Below are 22,166 nucleotides of genomic sequence, written 5' to 3' on the forward strand. Positions count from 1 at the left end.
CTCTCTCTCTCTCTCTCTCTCTCTCTCTCTCTCTCTCTCTCTCTCTCTCTCCATATGTTTCTATTTAATATTGTTAAAAAAACCTGTTAACAATGATTGGAATGAAATGGTTGGAAAAACATAGAGAAAAGTCTTCTATGAGATAGATTCAATTTAATTGGACAATAAATACAATCCCGTATATTTCCATCAGACTCTAATGGATACTGTCATAATAGCGCATAATATTTATGTGACATATATCGAATAGCAATAAATTAAATGATCGGTAAGGTATAACTTGGAAAAAACGCACATTCATCAAAGGTCCGACTTCGCAACGCTATTGGGATTCTTTAAGCTCCCTGGGATTTTGCAATGACAGTGATAAAGATCGTCCTGGTGGTCGAGGATCGCGTCTTGGAATTCCAACACTCTAGAAAGGACAAACGATGCGAAAGTTCGCTGCTGGGCTTCTTTTAAACTCGCGTTGACCCAAGTTCTTTTGCGACGTGGCGAAGATCTTAGAGGGATTTTTCGCCGAGGTGGCGACGAAGCGAAATAAACTTGAGTACTGCTCCCGAATGCCAGCGCGTAAACAGCGCGACGGAAAGTTCGCAGCTTAGTTTTTTAACGCGACAACTCGCCGTAATGGTGTTACTTTATGCAAATAACGCGGCGCAAGATTCTTGGTTCTTATGAACTTTTTCCGAAAAGTTGCTCACTTGATGAATGTTTGTTACAGTAATATATATATCTAACGTACGTTTTGTATCCGAAACTTTCTCAAATAATTCCCGTGAAAAATAAGTCTGATCCCGTTAATCCCAATCACATTCTTTGTGGCAGAGATGTCTGAACAAGCGTTGGCCTTTTCTACTGATTCTTTTAAATCGCGAACGAAACTACTCAGAACCAAAGTTTTCCCGTAGATTGTATAAACTTTTTGAAAACACGAAAAAAGAGCAAGAAAAATATGATTCCCTACATCTTTCTCTATTAAATTTTTTATAATAACATATCATTAAAACTAAGAGAAGAAAAGTTTTGCACGGGCGCACATAAGGCGCGCATTAATAAGAAGGCTCATTTCTTCTTCTCACGTTTCCAAGTAAAACGGAGCAGATTCTGCAGTCTTAACGGCGAGCACACAGATACATAAAACACACACACACACACAGAGCCACGCACACAAGGAACTGTGTAGCGGCGCAATAGCGCGGAGAGCGATAACGTAGGGCACATGGGAATTATATTACGGATTTAATGGAAGCCGACGTTAAACCGTGAAATGCTTCTGTCCATTAGCGGAGGTAGTCCCGAGATTCCGCGCGGTGTATCCCATCGGGTGAGCGTCGTGATAATAATTGAATTAAATTATCAGACGTTCGGCCGCGGTTATCGTCGTAAGGAAAATTTTCACGTCAGAGTTCGAGAGCCGCAAGGATTTGCCGTCGCGGTATTTTTTCTCGCCGCATAAATTCACGCCATTGAACTTTACTCCTATCCCTGCGTGAATAAAATACTCGGTATAATTTTCATATTAACGAGTATTATTATGTTTATCATATTATCGTGAATAATATAGATACCATGTATCTTTCTTAAGAAGCATTTGATTTTTATTTCAACGTTTTTCTCTTTCCTATTAAATTTGCAGTTGACATTTTTGTTAGGATAGCTCGACTTTAAATTGAAAAAATACTAAATGTGAAGTTAAAAATTAAATTTAAAGATTGTCAGATGTAACGTAGGTTGAATGATTTAAATGTGAAATAATATTTAAAATAATTGTAATACGCATAGTTGCGTTGCATTTACGAAATTGCACGCTAATAAAGTTTCGAATTGTCAACGTTCTTCCCTTCTCGCGTCGCGACATAGCGTTTACTCGATTGTTACCGCGAAACCACTTGTAGCTTCGTAGATTTATTTCACCAGGCTCGCCCTTTTGTATTTCTTCGCTCATTAATTGCGACATTGAAAATGCAGGATTTGAAAAATCAGGAGAAAAAAACGTGAAGACAAAAGCCGCGATTCTTTCTAACTGCGTCTCTTGCATTATGACACGCATCGTTCGTTGCACATCTGCGACTTTATTCTGGCTGAATTTACCCTTCAACGCTTATTGTTAGCTTCTAATGACGACATACTGCGCTGTAAGTGATATCGTGCTTACTTTTTTACTACAATTCTTGTATTTACATTCACGTATTTGTGCTTTACTCTTTGAAATCGTATTTCTCTTGGCGAAATTTTGTTGATTTTGTGAGATTGCTACAATTCACATATTAAAAAAACAAAGTTTACAAAGTAAACATTTTTTTAATTAAAACAACTCATGTTGTATCTAAAGTAAATTTTAATATTTTTTTACTAAAACTGATATCGTTGAAAATGGTAAATAACAAACGATTAATATGATATATTTTGAGATATTTTAAACAAAATATTGAGTAGTTTTTAGAAGAATCAGATACAGCCGTACTAGTAGAAATTCCTTACATTATTAATCGATTTTTACTAATGAAAGAATTTTACACATATTCAAGATCACAATTATAATTCTTTGTGTCGTTATTCGGATAAATTGAGATCTCCGTATAGTATACGACACTTGACAGACAGGAACTTAGTTTCTCGAGTACTCCGACGATCTCATCATGTTTTCTGACGTCGACGTCCACGCGACGGACAATGCGAATTTTGAAACGCTTGGGTAGCCATCGGGGACGAGGAAGCCTTGGGACACGATTCACGTAAATGAAGATCTCGAGATTTCATCTTTATTGCAGCGTCATCTCGATCGCTGCATCAGAATTGCTAGCATCTTCCTCGACATGGAGGAGATCTTTATCGAGGACTCGTTATTATCGGAGTTTTTCCTCGCCGAGATTTCCATTTGAATCTCGCTAACTGGAAGCACGGCAGCGTGAACGTGATAATGACAGAAATTATTAACAATATGTCTATATACGAAATAGTTGTTTGGCAAAAATTTGAGAAAGTAACAGGAGAATATGTAACATTGCTCCGCAAAGTATTCGAGGTTTTAATTTAAAGGATTAAAATCTTTTATTTAAAGGATTTGATTCACGTTGAAAGAGAATTTTTTTCCAACGATTTTTAATTTCGCTCGAAAGATCGTGTCAAGTAAAACTTACCTAATGAGATATGCAATGAAATGTTGTTTTATCGCGCATTCGTTCGTATTAGTCTGTTTATTTTTTGCTTTGTTTTTTAATAGCAACGTGTAATCTCTGAGAGAAATTTCGCAATTATTTACGCTGGTACGTACATGATTTTATCGGAAAAGTAATCCCATATGTAAACTAAACGAATGCATGTTGATCTACGCGAGAGTTTTCCTTCGTTACGAGCGTCACGGTAAACGTTACGCACGCTGTAATAAAATGGGCGAGCGTAGATGCTTCTACGAAAATAAAATATTTATCTTTCGGATCACGGCTCGTACGTATGTAGCTCGTACGAGTGCAGCATTTTCGCGTTGCGTTTCTTTGCACAAGCTTCCGGAGATATTGGATATCCTTTCGAATTCCATCTTCCGATAAGAAGGCGAAATGAAGCTTCGACAGAGAGAGAGAGAGAGAGAGAGAGAGAGAATTCGATAAATTATTGTTTATGCAGTGACAATAGTATTAATATCATTTCAACTTTTTAGTGCGTGTTAAAATTCATTTGAAAAATTAGTGCATTGATAACAATGCATTGATACACAATGTTAAAATCTTTTTCTTAGCGTACCTATTTCTTCAATTGAAAGTTAATTCTGACACCAGCCTGGTAACAGCCGACTTAAATGACTTGATAATTATAAGCTGATTAAAGTTCCGTGAAATTAAAGCGCTAAAGGGCGGAGATTGCAAAGTTATCGATCGTCTCGTTGAGAGCAAGTTTCGGCCTGTAGGAATTGAAGCGCGATTGATACGCGCGAGTCTAGTAAAACAGCGAGGAAGGAAGAAGAACGAGAGGGATACTCGGTTTTGCGGCAAGTATGAAAAGTCAGCTGGTTATAAAGCGACAACGTGATACGCGAACGAAAGAGACGGGGACGACGCGACGCGTCGGGTTGAATTTCAAAAGCTCTCCGCGGCTTGCCTCCCTTATGCTCTACAGACTGGAAACGGCGAGAAGCCTGTGCTGGGCGCAATTTATACTTCTTAACTCGACAAGCGTACCGCGAAATAACGCGCGGTGAGTACGCGTAGGAATCCCGAAAGCATCTACTGATTTTCACGGCTGGGAAGTCGCGAAATAGTCCAACCTGTAGTCTAATGTACCGCGAGGTGTTTTCATCTTTTATTTGACGATCTTTCTTTCTGGCAGAATCACCTCTATTTTTACTCTTTCGCTTTCCGCTGTTACATTAATTGCTATTCTTCTAAATTGTTTAGTTAGGAAAATGGCAAAAATATAAAAATGAGTTAAAAACTTAAGGGGAGAGAATTAAAAACGTTCTTCAAATATTTAAATTATTTTAGAGATCGCATTTAAATGCACAACATGAAAGAATTACGTTTGGTTTCCGTACGTGAAAGGATAACATTGTTATTTTTTCCACGTTACACAAAATGTATGTATCTGCATAATTAAAAGTGATTGGCTAATAAGAAATCGCAATGTAAATATTCTAGCTTCGAAATTCAATGTTACGAGGTGGCGAAATTCTCCAACTTACCGTTTCAAATTAATTCTCCGCAGAGGAAATTGTTTCCATTGGCAAGCGTTAAAGTGCGCCAGACTTCGTTAGATAAATGAGAACTTCGCAATGCATTCCTATTTGCGGAATCTATGAGATCTGAAATCACACCATTCGCGCGTGCGTTTCCAAGTAACTTTCTGCGGTCGTAAATTTCCAATGACCCAACGGGAAAATAAAGTTTAACCGTAGCAACGATTGCGCTACGTTCTTTTCCACCCGGTATAGTCAAGCATTTCCCGTAGGAAAAATAATGCAACATTCAGCGCAGCGCAGCCGGATTTTACTCCCTTTATGAGAGCCGAAAAGTTTGTTATAATTTAAATTGAATAGCGGTTAACACTTTGCAGATGAAAAGGATTTAACTCGCTGTAATTTGAAACTTTATTTTGTTGCCTTATCGTTGTGGAAGCGATTTCTATTTTTATAAATTATTTCCTTCTTTATTGCTACGAGTTTTTGATAGTATCATTATTACGTTCTTGCAGAGAGAAAAGAACACATTTTGAGGCTTATCTTCTCATTCGACGAAAATTGTAGAAATAAAATACTTTCTATCTAAATCTTCATACATTTTCTAACCAGAATTCATGCTTTCTTTAGGAGATTGAACTGGATTTTAATTAGATCTAGGAAAGTTTTCAAAAGAATACAATTATCATTATTGTTTCCACTTTTCTCGACAAAAAAGTACCTCATTGTTCGTGTGTTACGGTTTTCCTCGTAGCAGAAAAAGCCTCGTATTTCACGCATCCGCGCGTTTCGATCGAAAGGTGTGCTCGATGCGTCGAGCGGCGAATTAGAAGTTGATTTTCGACGGTCGCGTGGTTTAAAACACCAGGTCCTCGGGATTTCCATTGCAAATCCGTCTCGTGTAATAAAAACAACCGCTCTGCAAAACTCGATTCGTTTGCGCGACGCGTCTCGGTGGTGACGCGAAATAACGGAACCGCCGAATCCGCGAGTGAACGACAGCTGCGCAATGACACTGCTGTATGTCATAAACATAAACTGTCGAAATTTCAAGATGTGATTTTGGCATTTGAATGACGGAAATCGACCAAATTATTAGTTAAGTATCACTAATTAAAGTCAAAATTGAAAATATTAGAATTAAAATTGAGATATTTTAACGTAATGCCATTTAATAAAAGTCGTAAGAACAATAAGCCTAATAATTGTCCGATCAAATAATAATTAAATTCTGTTTTATAAACGCCTTGATGCTTATAATCCTCATATGACAAGAACTAAGACTTACAATTCTCAATAAGCAAATTGGGAAAATATCATCTCTTATGGAAAAAAACACTCAAGTTTTGAGTGTTAACACTCGATTGTCTAAATTTACTCTAAAATTTGAGTGTAAATACTTAAATCTGGGTGTTTACGCCTAAATTTGAGAGTAAATTCGGACAATCGAGTGTTAACACTCGAAACTTGAGTGTTTTTTCCGTAAGGGATGGCCCTAATTTCTGTGTTTCTCTACTACTCTGTGAAAAATTTTGGCCGTTTTGTTTGTAGTTAGGCAACTTAAAGTAGTATTACTTAAAAATCTTGGATATAGATAGTTGCGATTTTTAGTTACGCGGGGTAAAATTCGTAAAAGATTAGAGTTACGAACAATCGAAATAATTCGGTTACTAATTGTGGGCCCCAAAATGGGTTGCTAACTGCCATTTTTCCCCCCAGAAGTAGGCTTTGTTACGGGGTGGTTGGCGAGTGGTCAGGCTAACAAGCTTGAAAGTTTCATGCCGACAAACTTGAAGGTACCGTAGCGGGTCTCCCCTGGGCGCGATTTAGATCTAAAAGGAAACGTTGGGCCGAAGAGAGGATCTCATCGTCTTAAAGGACTTTCCTCGTTCTACCGCTTTTTTCTGTCGGTCTTCGGAAGTGCGAAGTCAAGTCGAGCGCCGTTGTTGTCGCGACAGTTTCACCCTCGACTTGCCCCTTTACGATCCCCGTTGGTAGTAAAAACGTTATAGCATCCCCGATTGTTCGCCATTAGTGCGGAAGCTGCAATATCAAAACAACATCACTACAGCTTTATGCCACGCGAAATTATGGGAATGTAAATATTTGACCAAGAAATAAAATGATGGAAGCAGCGAGACTGACAGAAGTGTTAAAATGACGTAGACAAGAAGTGCGCTATTAAATTAAGTTGAGCTAAATCAAGTTAATAAAAGAAATTGCATGTAAAAAATTAATACAAGTTTTTATATTATACGTAAAATAAATGTGATAGAATATTATTTCTCAAAAGATACTACATAGCCGTATAATAATAAAATTAGACAGTAACAACAGATTTTATTTGCAAGGAACTGTTTCTCTCCTGTCTGAAATTTTCGACTGAAATTTCGATGATTTCTTAACTCTATATCGCTCTTCGCCCTCTCTTCTCGAAAATACTTCTCTGTCTATTGAAGCCTGATGTGTAGACGATTTCTATCAACAACCTGGCATTTCAGTTCAAACGCAGTCTCGCGAGGGCCAAGTAATTCAAATTGACGATCTCCTGAATTCTGCCTAGTGGTAGCCTTTATCGAGAATCCCATCAAACTGTCTTGAATATGTGATTACAGTGGCTTCTGCCATCGATATCCAATAATGCTTCGATAGCTGTCTCGTTAGCTTTCGCGTGGCCGCTTTTCGATAAAGTCGTCGTCGAGATGAAAGTTCGCGGAAAATATCCGTATATTATCGGATTTCGCGAATATTTCTGGTCTTAACGTTAACCATACCGGTAAATCATGAGAACGGCGAGAGAAAGATAGAGCTGGGGAGGAGCGAGGGAAGAGATAAGAGCCGATGAGTTGGAAATTATTTTGGAAGCAAATATTTAGGCGTGTTACTGCACTTTTATTAAGTTTGTCTTAGATATACACGAACGTTCGTATATCAAGCCCGAGGCAAGTAAGTACATATAATTAGTTACGGGAAAAACATTAGACAGGGGAGGAAAGTTTCGCGCAAGTCGATCGACGACGTAAGAGAGGTCGTGCCCTCTCCTCGGGAGAAGAACGGAGAAATTTTGGGCGCGAAGTTGTTGGGTAACTCGTAAGTCCGGCTTAGTTCCTCGAAGCTGGTGTTGCTTCCAGCAAAGACTTCGTGCCTTTGCTATTTCAAGTATAAATTAGATTCGGAAGTGATAATAAGATAAATAACAATGAAAAGGAAAATAACGTTACGAGTCACGAGTTAAGTTTCACGGATAATAAGCACCGATTAAATAAAAATTTATTTGCTCTAACGGCCACTTAACTGGCGTAAAATTTAGTTTAGCTGTAAAGACGTACATATTTGTAAAGTGTCATTGCACATAATTGCATAATTTCGCAATAAGTATACGACTAATGGTTGAAGGTCGAAGATTAAAAATTAAGATTAGGAGCTCGCACGTCATTAGGTTCAACGAAAGAAGCGGAGCTTCCGTAAGTTCCGATCGTGGCTGTCGGAGCTTTGATAAATCGCGACGCAATGTCGCTGCTTATCAGCTACGTTGCCCTTAATGGCGCTGTCGTCCTTCGAGATATCAGCATCAGTGGCTGGAACTCAACTTGGACGTTTACCGCGCAACTTCAGGCTATTGCAAGGTGAATATATTGAATTATATTCCAAATGGTATTATGAATTTTGACACGTAACGGAATAAAAATGCTCGTTAAATAACATATCTTTGCGAAAAGTGCATTGGAATATTTACTTAAAATAGATAGCTGCATGTTGCATTAGTTCTTATGTCACGTCGTTTATTTATTTGCGCATCAGTGAAAGCGGAAGTAAATAATTCAAATTATCGTCCACGTACATATTTTGTCAAGTAAAAAATGAATTAAAATAAATACTACAGGATTGGTCCCTGAATTATCTTTCAAAAGTGTGTTGGTGGTACAAGTCAAACTTTATATTTAGCTATAAGATGTAATTTTTTTCAAATTTGGACTGAAATTTGTGCTTGAGATGGATAAGACGGGCGGATACAATAACGAAGAAGCCGCCGCGTGAGATAATCAAATTTGGCGTAAAATGACTCTCGTTAAAGGGCAAGAAATAAAGGGCGGTTCTAAGGAAAATCTCTGGGGAGTCGCAGAGGTGGGTTTCGGACTATCCCCGTGGAAATTCTACGCGCGATCTCTCGTTCCGCGTCCACCTTCGTGAATAATTCATAAAACGATAAAACTTTCAATGCCGGGCAAAAAAGCGCCGACAGAGGCAAAAGTCGCGGAAGCGGATCATTAAGCTTTTCATTACCGCTTCAGTCAAGGCCGCCTCGAAACATTTGCGATATATTAATGGTGTAAAACGCGATTGGAAAGCTCACTTGCGTTCATATTTTATTGAATTCACCAATTATACATGATTATAATTGCATTCTAATTATACATAAAGCACATAGTAATATGAGAATAATGCGTGTATTAACTAATCGGATAATTATTAATCGTACAATGGTATAATCGAAACTTTTGTCTTCAATTTATTTGCAACGAGGATATTGAAAACGTGGAGTTTGTCTATTTTAATTAATTACATTAATATATTTATACAATTACATTATTATATTAATATTATATAAATTACTACTAATATTATATAGTACTTAATACGGTACTTTTTTTCGTAAATTTTTGCGCGAGACATTTCTTTCGATAAAGAGTCGGTGCAATATAATTTTAATAAAGATAGAACGTACCGCGAGAGTATGTGCGGCTTATCCTCTCATTGGTGATGTATCAAGTACATGCATGTGTGATGTACGTACACAATGTGGATTTATGCCTCTCGCTCCCAGCTGGCGACCTAGAAAAGGGGTTACCGATATTCCCTCTGCATAAACCGAATATCGATACCACGCAAACGGCGAATAAATCAAACAAATTCGCCAAGTCTGTGCATTTCTCGTCATACTAATATGAATTTATGCGCTGTATTTGTGGGACACGCGCTCTGTTTAAAAACTGGATAGATAGTGGCATTCCATTGTAGGAAAATGTAGAGGAAAGTCCTCCATTATGAGATAGAGGTTTCTAATATGAGATAACAGGTTTTCAACACCCAAATTCCATCACAAATCTTTTTCCGCAACGATTACACGCCAGGTGGAGCCTTAAAATTTCCTTACAGAGCTGACAATTTTACAGAGTTAAGTACTTGTAATAAAGTTTGATTTAGTAATCCTGATATCGTTATTTATGACGAAATGACAGCTTAAAAATAACTGGTTAAAAATATCCCCTAAAAAGCTCTCGAGTTATCGAAACGTTCCTTTTCCTTCGTTCTTAAACCGTATTTCTCAGAGATATTAAATCGCTACGTTTCAGGTGATCGTCTAGGGACTGCGCTTTACCGACAATTTTTACGGTAATTTTTCAAGGGTGATATCTTGCTCGCAAGCTTGCGATCTCTGCCGCGGATGTAACCCCGTTATTCTTGCCTTTGCCGATCGCCTTATTATTAATCGCATTTTTCTGCGGTAGCCGTTCTTTGACCGGAACACTTTTTCGCCTCCGCACGTCTTTGAGATGGAAGAGGGTATAGTTCTCGTTTGTAACGTTTCTCTATCGCGGCCGTTCCTTTGTTTCCGTCAGCGGCGGATTCCTTCCGCGCTAGAAGCCATTCGGCAGCGATTTATGAATTATTCACGGAACGGGCGAATTATTCACGAGGATGACTGCACGAACGGTTCGCGACACTTAATTGTAGGCAACCGAAAAGCGGGGCAAATCCATAATTTAAAAGTACCTCCGATCCTCGTCGCGGCTCGCTTGCATTCTGATTGTAATAAGAGCGACACGTTTTAATTTCCGTATTAATTACTTTAAATACTTTCTCTCTTTTAATATCGCGGAAAAGATATGAAAATATAAATCTGCCGATGGAATGTTGTAACGGTGATACTTTGGCGTAATTGCTTGAAAATAAGGTTTTCTAGATGTTTACTTTTCGTAATTTTGCCAGAAATGTCGTCTTTTAAAAAATTGCGCTTTCTTTCGATTGATACACGGGGGCGAATGCAACTGGTATCCCCTCGCGTGGAAGACGCACGATTGGCGGATTACCAAATTTATTTCTTGGCGCGAACTCTCGTACGATTGTTATTGAACGTTCAACTTTCATGATATCAAGATATCTCTCCGGCGAACGTGAGCTATTGCGTGGAGGCAATATATTATGTTTATCCTCACGTTCATTTCTCCGTCTATTCTTTATATTACGTTATCATTCTAGCGAGAATAATGCAGTGTGCTCGTCGGCAACGATTTATTGACGACTCTTTATTATTCAATTCCACTAAGATCCAACATTTTCTGCTTCTGAGTACTTTCTCTTTAAATAATCTTATGCTAATCGTTTTTCGAAAATGACAAATTACTTCTTAATTTAAGTTAAAATATATTTAGAAACGAATTCATATTTACAAACTTGATGTGGAAATTATTCTTTTGTGTCTATATATAAATCTTTATCCCGTATTTATCAATAGATCAATGAATCTTTTACTGATTGGCTGTATTTGTGTTTTCAGCCTCTTCTCCGACTTGAGAAGCCTGGCAGGCACGACCCTGATGAATCTTTTGGCAGCCCTTTTCATGGTTCAGCTGTTGTTCATCGTAGGAGCTGGAGGAGTACAGGTATTATTTTTACGTTTCTCTATTTCTGTCTTACGAGACAATTATCTCGTACATGACATACAATCTTTTTCTGAATAGTTGTAAGTTTATATACAAAAAAACTTGCAAATATCGTAACAACACCTAATGCAGAATATAATTAAAAAATATAATAACGCACGATCTCCGCGTACGAATATTGGGCAATTACTTAAAGTGTTTGAAAGTATCGTATCTAACCAGAAACTTCGTTTGAGATGTCGTACCTCACAGAATTGAATTGTAGTGGTTATCCAAATATAGCTGGAAAAAGTTAGAGCTACACGTTGATACAACACTTTTCATATAAAATTGCCTCTAGAGTTTGTTAGCGAAATATTTGTATTTCCTCTCCGGATCCTTCTGTACAAACATAATACGAAAATCGACTCAGATCCGTCGAGGTGTGAATTCCGGTGGCTGCTTTTGGTTCTTCCGCTTTCAGAAAGAGCGAAAGAGAAAGAGAGAGAGAGAGAGAGAGAGAGAGAGAGAAATTCCGTTTCGTGCTCGGCACATCAGCGAGTGCCGAGAAAAGCTTTCGTTGAGACTTCCTCCGTCTAATGTTCCGCACTTGAATCCTCTTTAATTAAGCTCCAGGACCCGCAAGCTCGTCGCGAAACGCGACAGATTCCAGGATCCTTCTTCTTTCGTCCGTTCTTTCTTTCGTTTTACCCGGAAACATCCGAGGAGCGATGTCAGGCGTTCTCGTACACGAGGATGCCTAACATTGCCACTCGAATTCTCCCGGCGAAATGCGATGCCGGTTACCGACAAACCGGGAGAAAGCATTCCGGATTCTCTCGAGTGATTATATCGCCGACAGAAGGAGAAAAGTCGTAGGAAGACGTTGGGAAGCGTCGATCAGAAACTCAAAGCGGAAATTACCGGCATTCCTATTTCCAAGTTTTAATTGCGTGTCGGTGACGTCTCGCCACTGGCGACAAGATTCATTTCTCTCATTTCTTTTCACGGATTTTAATATCGCTCACGATACCATTAATTTTGTCACGCTAGTTTGCGGTCATTGAATTAGCTATAAATCGCGTTTACTGACTCCGGAGTTGAAAGAAGCATTATTGGCCATTCTATTTTTTACGCTGTTTATTAATCTCCATATTATTGAGATAGCCTCAATTTTGTAATTATTTTCAGTCGGAAACGATGGAAAATGTATTTAAATTAATTTGGTTGATTCAATTCACTGGAAACTTGATCACCGCGACTCTATTATCGTTTTTAATAATGCAACGGTGCATGTTTTGTTCTCCGTGTCAAATGTTAGAGCGATGTTGTATATAGAAAGTTTTATACAATGTTACCATTAAATCTTGAAAAACTATTCGCTTTTCTACAAGCTATAAATTTAAATTACTCGAAAATTTGATGAAAGTATAATTGCAATTTAGTAGAAACATTTTCTAGAATAATAACGTAATAATTTCTCTTTAGAACAACGCGCTTAGCAAATATCCTTTGCAAATTTTATTAAGCACGTTGCGATGTTTAATTACTTGCCGTGTAACAATGATGAACAAAACAGAAAAGACGCAGAATATCACGTGCCAGTCGTTAGTCGCAAAAACGTCATGAATATTATTCACTGGCAAGAGTAAATTTCATTGCATTCTTCCCGCGGAAATGAAAAACGTATATATATCGTACCCGCTTTGAAAAGAGCGAACGAGAAGAATTTCTCTCAGATTTAACAACGAAGAAACAAGCGCGCTCTCGTTTCTTCATCTTCGGATAAAGAAAAGATTCGCCGCACTTGCAACGAGATATATTTGTCGTTTATAGAAATAGAGACAGAAAATGTATGCGTGCCGAAAAAATCCGTTCGAAAACGAGATTCTTTTTAGGTCAAATGTTATTCATCGCAGCTGCAAATCGTGGCCTTTGATCTTGGCAGATCCTCCCGTGGGATGTATTTCCTTTTAAATATATAGGCAAAATACGGCAACTTTTCATATGTTACTCGTGGTAATATATAATTCAAGTTCATATTTTCGGCTTCATATTCATTAATTCTGTGAAGAATAGGATATCGTAACGGAATATTTTCATATCTTTTTAGCTCGATATTTACCGAGGTAGAGAAAATTCCTGAATATTAAAATTTCACGTATTATACGAACAAAATTAATTTTACATGTATTTTTTAATCTAAATAATTAATTTAGAAACGTATGATTTAATTTAAATATTATAACTCTAGCAAACGTATTTAATGCAAATTTCACGAAAGATTTTTTTTTGTTTTTTTTTTGTAAATTAAAATCTCCTATTTTTTTACTTTACCTGTTTTTATTTGATTAATATTATCTATACATATACGTGGGGAACAACAGCCGAATAATAAAATACGTGAAATGTATTTTTTCCCCGCACTACGAATTTCCTAAGCTCACCGAAAAAGTAATACAAATTGGCGCTTGAACTTTATTCTATCAATAAATAACGGATACTAGTCGAGAGGACGAACATAAAGAAAGTAAGCCGGAAATATATCGGCGATTTTACGCATGAACGGAAAGAAGAGAGGGTCGTTTAAGTTAGAGTAAGTGTGTTTTTCTATGGGGTACTAAATTTCACGACCGCGAACTGCGCGAGGCTCGCCTGCCGCCAGGAAAGACTTTAGACGCGTCGTAATATACTTGGTGGTACACGCGGCAAACGGGAAAAACAGATTCATCTCAACGAAGAAAGGTGTACGAACGAACGCGTTAGATGTTACGAGGTCGGAGTGCCGTCTCTTCGAGACAGGTCCCCTTTCGTGTAACTCCCTAATTGCGGTCCTGTCTTGTGTCAGTACGTAAAGACGAATTTACATTGGACGTGTGTACGATGAGCGAGCTGCCAGCGTAGTGTTAAACCCGATGCAAATTTAGAATTACGTTGCAAAGAAATATTGACGTGACAAAATAGTGTCACAGTGGAAGGTGCATAACAGAAATCAATTAAACGTTATAACGCATACAGCAATATCTCGCAATTACCATGCAATTTTAACAACGCATTGCATTCTGGAAATTAATAGCTCGTTATATTTTAGAGATTAATTAAAATGGAAAATTACAATAACGTGAATGTCGACGTTGCGTTAGGTTTTTGAGTCATAAATTGGGTCAAAGCTGCCCAATGGGTCGCGTACAATACGCATAACTGCGCTTACACGCATACCGATCAGTTATCTATTATTGATTTTCTCAACTCGGATATTATTGAATTTCCCTACACGGCTGATTTTGCGTTTACATGCTGTTACGTGCTCATATAGCAATCAACTGATTTTTGACAAGTCGATCGTGAAAATTTAAATGACACGTGTAAATTAATCTGCTTTTTTCTTAATGGAAATGTAAATGATAGTGTATATAGCACGCCGTATGCAAGATTACTGGGTTGTAATTTGCATGTCAAGTCGTCCATGATTATCTCTTTGCACGAAATGCGATCATTTTCTGTGAATAATTATTTGGCGGGTAACATTTATCAATATGCGCAACCGATTAACTCCACAATTAATTCGCTTAGTAAAACACGTGTAAAACGAAGCGACGGCAATACTTTTCGAAAGGGAAATTGGGCGCGTTTTATTCATTAGATGTTGGAGCCAAAGCGACAGAAAATGGAAATTTAAAATCACCGTTTCGTTGCGACATTTACGAATGGAAATAATTATTTCCTCGATCGATGCTTAGACTCGAATATATTTCGCGCTTTGAACTTTTCGCCGATTTAAACGTAATTCCGAATCCACAATTTTCGGATTGACGGCGCTGAATAACACGCACGCTGGATCGAGCGCAAAGAACAAAATGTTCAATGTGAATTTATTTTACGAAACGTTAAATATCTCGAAATAGTAAATCGACTGGCGCACAACTTTGACGTTTGTCTCTCGCTAATGACGACCAACCTGACAATATCGGCTGATTGTTGATTACTACATTGTTTTTAACGCACACGTTTAAGCTTCAACTTTTTACATTTTCGCACCACGATTTTTCGGTACTTTGACCCAATTTAATCTCTAGATTATGTAAAGAGGAAAAGTCAGTTTTGCAGATTTCAATATTATAGATTTAACAATCAAATACATTTTATCGTACTTTGACTAGCAGCTCTCAACGTACTGTCACTAATGTACAACTGGTGATAAATCGACATTTCGAAAGGCCGACAACGGATACTTGTGAAATAGCTTGGTATTATTCTTTTCCGACAAGATAGAATATCAATAACGATATTTTCCGTCGACAAGACAGATGCAATGAGCAGGGGAGGAGTTTATTAGAGACGGCAAAATCCCACTTCGTCATACCGCGTGACGGAGATAAATCTCCGTCGGTTGTAATTTTGCGGCCGTCACGAAGCAATTCGGTTTTATTGTTACCCGCCTCGGATTTGTGAAGAGGGGCGAAAAATAAATTCAACCTGCGAGACCTCTCGCGTATTTTCTTGGTCCCTGGATTTCGAGCAGTTTTGATATGCGGCGCTCGTTTCCGCGGAAACCGAGGAGAATAGGGGCAATAGAGAAAGAAGAAAAAGGAAAAGTCGATTCATTAGTCCGGAGCAAGCACCGGTAAAATAAAGAATATAGATTGCTGGAGAAAAGTTAAGATAAATATTGCAAGGATGTTAAAAGTATTATAAGTAGAAATCAGTACGAAGGGAGATAACAAAGACAGTTGGCTCCTTTCTACTATATCCGGATATAAATGGAAAACTTTATCATTGTAATTAGGAGAATGCAAGGGGTTTAAGAGCCGCAGTAGAGAATACAATAGAAAAGAATCTGCGAATATTCTTAGGACCTTTGTCATAAAATGAATAAGATTTTGCAATAAAAAGTGTCTTGTGCTATTATCTACTATAAATAAAAGCAAGCTTTTAATTTACATTCTCTCTCTCTCTCTGTCTCCCTGTATTACTGAAAAATTATTGTGCATCCGAATATACAATATCATGAATGTGGACCAAGCAACTTCCATATCCACATTGTGTTTTACATTTTCACGGCGTTTCCGGTTCCGACCAATAGAGTAGTGCATTCCGTGTGCGCCTCGCAATCTCGATATATCGCCGTCCCGCATTAAGTCAGACACGTTTACGAGCTCTGTACCGCAGCTAGGGATGCTGGCAGAGGCGAGATAAAGTCTAGCGAGCGAGATAACGTTACGGTCGGAATTAAAAGGTACGAACGGAAGGGATATTAATCCATCCTAATGTTCGTTACAATTTATTTCAAGTCCTTGTTAACTGTGTTAGCAGCGGTGTTAATAGCGTCGTGAAAACTTATACTGGAATGCTACATTATTCATTAATATTTAATCATAATTAATAAATAGGTAAATTACAAGTAGATATATTAAATTACGATTTAAATAAATTTTAATGGATAAAAATGACGCATAAATAAAATTAATATTAATTTAAAATATTGTATACGTTTCAAGAAATGGGTTTTAAATAGCGGTGTCTTGATTTTCATTATGAGAAAACTGTTGTTTACTACTCAATATAAATCGGAATTCTGTAAATGCTGTTTATAACGTGTTTGTTACAAAACATATTTGTAAATACTTATAAATTTAGTGAAAATTGATATTAAAGATATACGTATGCAGATGTACATAAATGTACGTCTTGAAATTGTAAATTTATCGCGAAAACAATTCTCGCGCGAGAATATTCGTGTTAAGAGAAGATTGATAGCGAATACCAAGGATTCGGACTTGTCAGTGATGCACAGCTTCCCATCGCGCATGATATTAAAGCTTATTTCTTGGGCGGGCAAGTTTAATAACGCGCGCGTTAAATCACTATGATTAGTGCGATTATGCGTATCGCAGGAGCGTTGTCTCTCCTACATTTAGGAATATGATATATTGCACCCCGCATTAAGTCGGGCGTGTACCTCTGAGAGGATGGTTGGAAGTAAAATGGGGATTAAGTAAATCTACCAGCAAGCAGTACTGTGGGAAATTTTATCCGATTACCGGTATATGTATCGTCTGTAATCGGTACATTATGAAAAGTATCTGCGGATTATTTTTGAATAATAATGAAAAAGTGACGAAAACGGAATTAACGAAAGATATTATTATTAATTTTATTATTAATTTTTGTGAAACTTGACAGCGAAATGAAGTGAAGTATCATGCGTTAACGTGTAACTCGTGAATGAGATAATACGATTATTTATTGCAACGCGGTACAATGCACTTTCGCGAATACCCGACGAATTTTGATCGATGAATTTTCGTTAAAAATGAAAATGTTTACAAATGTATTAAAAATCTGGAAATTTTGCGAATTTGATGACGAATTGTAAGCACAAAAAACCAGCATATTCTACAATTAATTTGCAACAAAATTTTGATAAAAATATTTAAGCTTTATTCTATTAAGATTTTTAATATAGAAATAATCTAATTAATAGAAACAGAGAAATAGAATGTTTACCAGGAAATGAAAAGAGTTCGCTCCAACTAGGATCGTGTCTAATATGAAGAGTATTACCATTAAAAAGTTCATTACACAAAAGTTTCCAGGTTTTTGATAAATTTTAAATATTTGTTTTATGGAACATCTTGTACGCGCTCGTTTATCGTTATATAATGAGCTATGAAAATGTGCTTCTGCGGAAAGTGCTTCGCGATGTTTCGGCAGAGAAAAGCGTGTAATTTACGGTGCGAGGGATGTATAATAATTTAGCTAAAACTAGGTGTTGCAAGTTTCTTTTATACCAGGACGTGCTAACTTTTCGTTACGCTATAATTACGAAAAATACGGGACTAGAATTTCCCTGAAATTTACAAACTGACCCGAAATTTGGTCGGTGCGCGGAAATTCACTTTAGAGAAGGGTGCTATTTATGGAGCTGCGTAAATCACAATCAACCACCAGGACATGTTGGTTTAGTCGGCCCCGATTCGTCCTGCGGCTTCCGCGGAGTAAAGTGATTTTCACGGGAGAGAGTCTTACGGTTTAGGGCAACAATCCTACGGAGATTTGTCTCGAGATAACAGAGAAAACTCCGGTGAGAAATCCGACCCGTGCGACACGGATCGGGAGCGTCCCGACGCCGAAAACGTGTGTAAGAACTTTGCGTCGTCTGTCTCCGACACGTGGAAATGGAAATGCAACTGCTATATACCGGCATCGAGGAAACTCGCGTCCTGTCGGGGAACCGAGTTGCCTCTCCCGGGAGATCGCCGATTCGAATTTGCTCGATAACTCGAGCAATATAGGTATCTAGTAAAGGTAAAACTTTTCGGGAAGGAGAGAAGGAAATGAAACGTATATTATGAAGACTTCGGAGCATTTAAAATTCGTGAAAAATTAGTATTCGCGACTGATCAAACTAATGGATTTCTTTTGCAATATTTCATTATTCACGTGCCGTCGATTTATTACGAAACAGTTATGAGTTATTTAGTTTCAGCAGCTTCTGAATATACTGTGCTATCCCGTAAATCGGTCTCCCAAAACGGGGTCGGATTAGCTTTGTGGAGGCTTTTTAACGAAAAAGCGGAGCGGGGGGAGGGAGAGATATTTTATACAAGAGATGTACAAATAAATTCTTTTTTATTTTCACAAATCTTTTATAAAATTAAATGCCAGCAATACAATGAAAGTCTAACAAAATTTTAATTACATTTAATTTATTTAGAAATATTTTTTGGACATTGTTTCTCCGCAAACTCTCTAATAACGTCGTCGAAATCCAGAGTTCTCAGCAACGGTATTCTTCTTCTCCTTTCTTTCAGAAAAGATAGAAGGAGAAGAGAAACAACTTCGAAGCATTTGTAGCGGCGGCTTGACCGCGACCGAAATATTGTTTAACGTCATTTGCTTCCAATCTATGACCGTTTAATTAAAATTTTATTTAAGTCATAAACGAACCGTATTACTTAGGAAATTATGTCGGGCGAGGCCCCCTAATAAACTATAGCCCCCTTTAGCCCCCCTTAATTCAGGTCTGTTCCAAAATTATTATATTGCAAACGCATTATTATCAGATTAAAATCGAAGAAAGACCAGCCGCCGCGAAATATTATAAGTTTAACGGAAATTTGTTGCCCCTTTTTCGCGAGAGGAAATCTTGCTCCTTTTTGAGACTGTGTAAAAAGACTAACGAGAATCTCCACCGGTTCCATTGAGTGGTTTTTAATTAAGCGCGAAATGGTCGAGAGACAAAGCGGCGGCAACTTACGAACGGTAATGGAGCTCTTAGATCAACTTGCCCTTCTCGGCGCCGAGCAAAATAAAATTACCGATCAGAATGGGAAATCAATCACATACCCCTTTCCCCCCTGTCCCCTCTTGCTCGCACCTAGGATACGAATTAAAGCCACGACCTCGGTGTAACTTTTGTCCTAAGCTCCCACGCAAGCTCCGTCGATCCTTGATAATGGCCTACGAAAATTACACCGATCCCGCGGCATAATTTATGGTAACGTAAGTTTTCCCTCGACGGCGAACATATCTTCTATGACTGCGATTCTTTTAACCTCATTAAATACCATTGCCCCATTTTCGGAACTGCATTCAAAGCTCTCCGAAATTCGATGAATTCAAGAAGAAAAGGGAGACGAGGTTAATAGAATCGCGGTGAAGTATTTTTCACGAGTTGGAAGCTCTCCTTATATATTCCCGATCGCGTTTACGTTTGTTTCAAAATAATTTATTCCGATAAACGCATTTACATGTAGAAATTTGTAACAGCTGAGTGAAAATTTAATCAAGTTTGCTTCAGTTAGAATTTAATCATGGTAAATGTCTCCGTATTACTCGCGACGGCTTATTATTGTTGCACGCCCGTTCAGAAACAAAGCCTTGCATTGTTGCATTGTATATCGGCGCATTTTCTCACCGACGCGACGCGACGTGTCAGGGGCGCGAAACGCGTAGCCTTGTTATCCGCGCCAGTTATCGATTACACCGAGCTTTGTTGCCAGGGATTTTTAACAATAAGGGCCTGTCGACGCGCCTGCAATTTAACGATTGGCCGACTGACACCTCTATATGCATCTCGCGGCGGACGCGCGAAAAATTACGACAGGATCGCGTTGTGAAACGCGTCGCGGTTATGCGGGCGATTTAAAGGACGCGCCTGTGTTTTTACCGCGCGATAAAATATGCGGGATTTTTATCAGGAACTCTCTCTCTCTCTCACACAAGATCAAGTCTCTAAAGATTATAAATGGTTTTTACAATTAGCAGAGTGTGGTTGGTAGCCTCGTTTACATTATGATTATCAGTGGAACGTTTCGTTTTTGTGATTTGCACTTGACTCTATTTTCCATTGCGTGCCCCTATTTATTCTCTGCATCTCACTCGATTTGCCATTCACGTAGCGAATACTTTTGCCAAGCATCGCGCCCTCATTTTGAAGGTAAATAGATCGAGTTGCCGAAAGTGCACTGACGAGTAACGGAAAAATTTCAATCGCGAGCAAACGGCTAGAAGCGTTTTCGGAATAATTGGTCGCCGTTTCGCAGCTGCGTGATTGGCGCAGTGTAAATGAAATTCGCTTTTTCTATCCGCGAAATTTTTGGGAACTGGCTATTTTCACGACAGCGGCATCTACGATTCGCCCAATTCGCGCCTAACGCGAACCGTTTTTTTCCTCCGCGTTTTCATCGTTTTCGCGAAATTGTATGTTGCGAAATCGTACCGAAAATCCGCATTGCAGTAGACGCGCTTTTAAACTAGCGAGCTTTACGAATTAATGGAGACGTCAAGAAATTTTTTTGTTTGTGTGTGCATCACTGAGCGTGCGCCAAAAATGGGTATTGACAAACTCTTTACATTTGGTTTAATCTTTAAGGCCCAATCTTTCGTTTTCTGGTCAACTGTTAACCAGAGGTTTATAATCGACTGTCTATCTCTTTTTATATTATTATTTAGGGAGAGAATCGACTAACTTCTAGTTATCAATTAACCAGAAAATGAAAAACCAGGCCTAAGATAATTGAGAAATGATACTTTAGTCTAAGCCATCGATCAGATGTTGCTAATTTTCATTAAATATATAACTTTTAAACATAAAAGTAAGTCATACAACATATATCTGTGACATGTATACAATTTGAATTTGACTCATCATTAAATGTTACTCATATCAGATGATTTCGTATTATGCTGGTCACGAACCTCAGATTTGTCACTAGCCCAGTAAACGGACAGCTGTTTATTCAAATAGCTCTTCTAGATAATGTTACATATACACGGTTTATTATAATCACGTAAAACTCGCTCTGGGAGAAGTGATTTATAAATTTCGCAAATTAATTTGAGAGCACGTAACAATTGCAAGCGCTTCGACATCTCGAAATATCTGGTATATTAAAGTACTTGAGATACTTGATACCAGCAATTCGGAAATTGTTTTGAAGATAACACTCGGTTAAATCGCTAAGGGGAAAAGGACTGATTAAATCTATTTCCGAAGGAGGTTTCTCTCAAACATGTGTAATATTACCGATACACCCTGAACATATCCGCAAGTGCACACGGTCTCGCATGTTCAAGTATCTCGGGCATTACCTCGATGCGCGAAGGTTTCTTGCTTCGTTTCATCGTAACGACCCGCTTTTACGGCGACTTACATTCTTGCGCGGTCACGTCTCGCCTGTAAGGTGGTTCACGACGTTCCGCTCTCCTTCATCGAAACTTTCTCATCTCTTTTCTTTATTATACCCTCTAGTGATCGCGCCAGTGCACCGAGTGCACCGGCTAGTTAATGCGACGGTGGCGTTGCAGAAACGCTCCTCATCGTTCACCGTTGCTACCATTTTTAT

At 38.2% G+C, this 22,166-nt stretch overlaps 1 protein-coding gene across 1 annotated transcript in view; it reads left to right on the forward strand.

The window, feature by feature from the left end:
* The window catches only part of LOC105562664 (latrophilin-like protein LAT-2), a 75,241-nt gene that overhangs the window by 31,843 nt on the left and 21,232 nt on the right, over positions 1 to 22,166 (forward strand). The window contains exon 3 of the mRNA XM_012013674.1: positions 11,232 to 11,337. Coding sequence (XP_011869064.1) covers positions 11,232 to 11,337 — 106 coding nt within the window. The remainder of the gene's footprint in view (positions 1 to 11,231; positions 11,338 to 22,166) is intronic.

This window comes from Vollenhovia emeryi, unplaced genomic scaffold (assembly GCF_000949405.1).
Source record: "Vollenhovia emeryi isolate VEMERY1.0 unplaced genomic scaffold, V.emery_V1.0 DF939185.1, whole genome shotgun sequence".
NCBI classification, from domain to species: Eukaryota; Metazoa; Arthropoda; class Insecta; order Hymenoptera; family Formicidae; genus Vollenhovia; species Vollenhovia emeryi.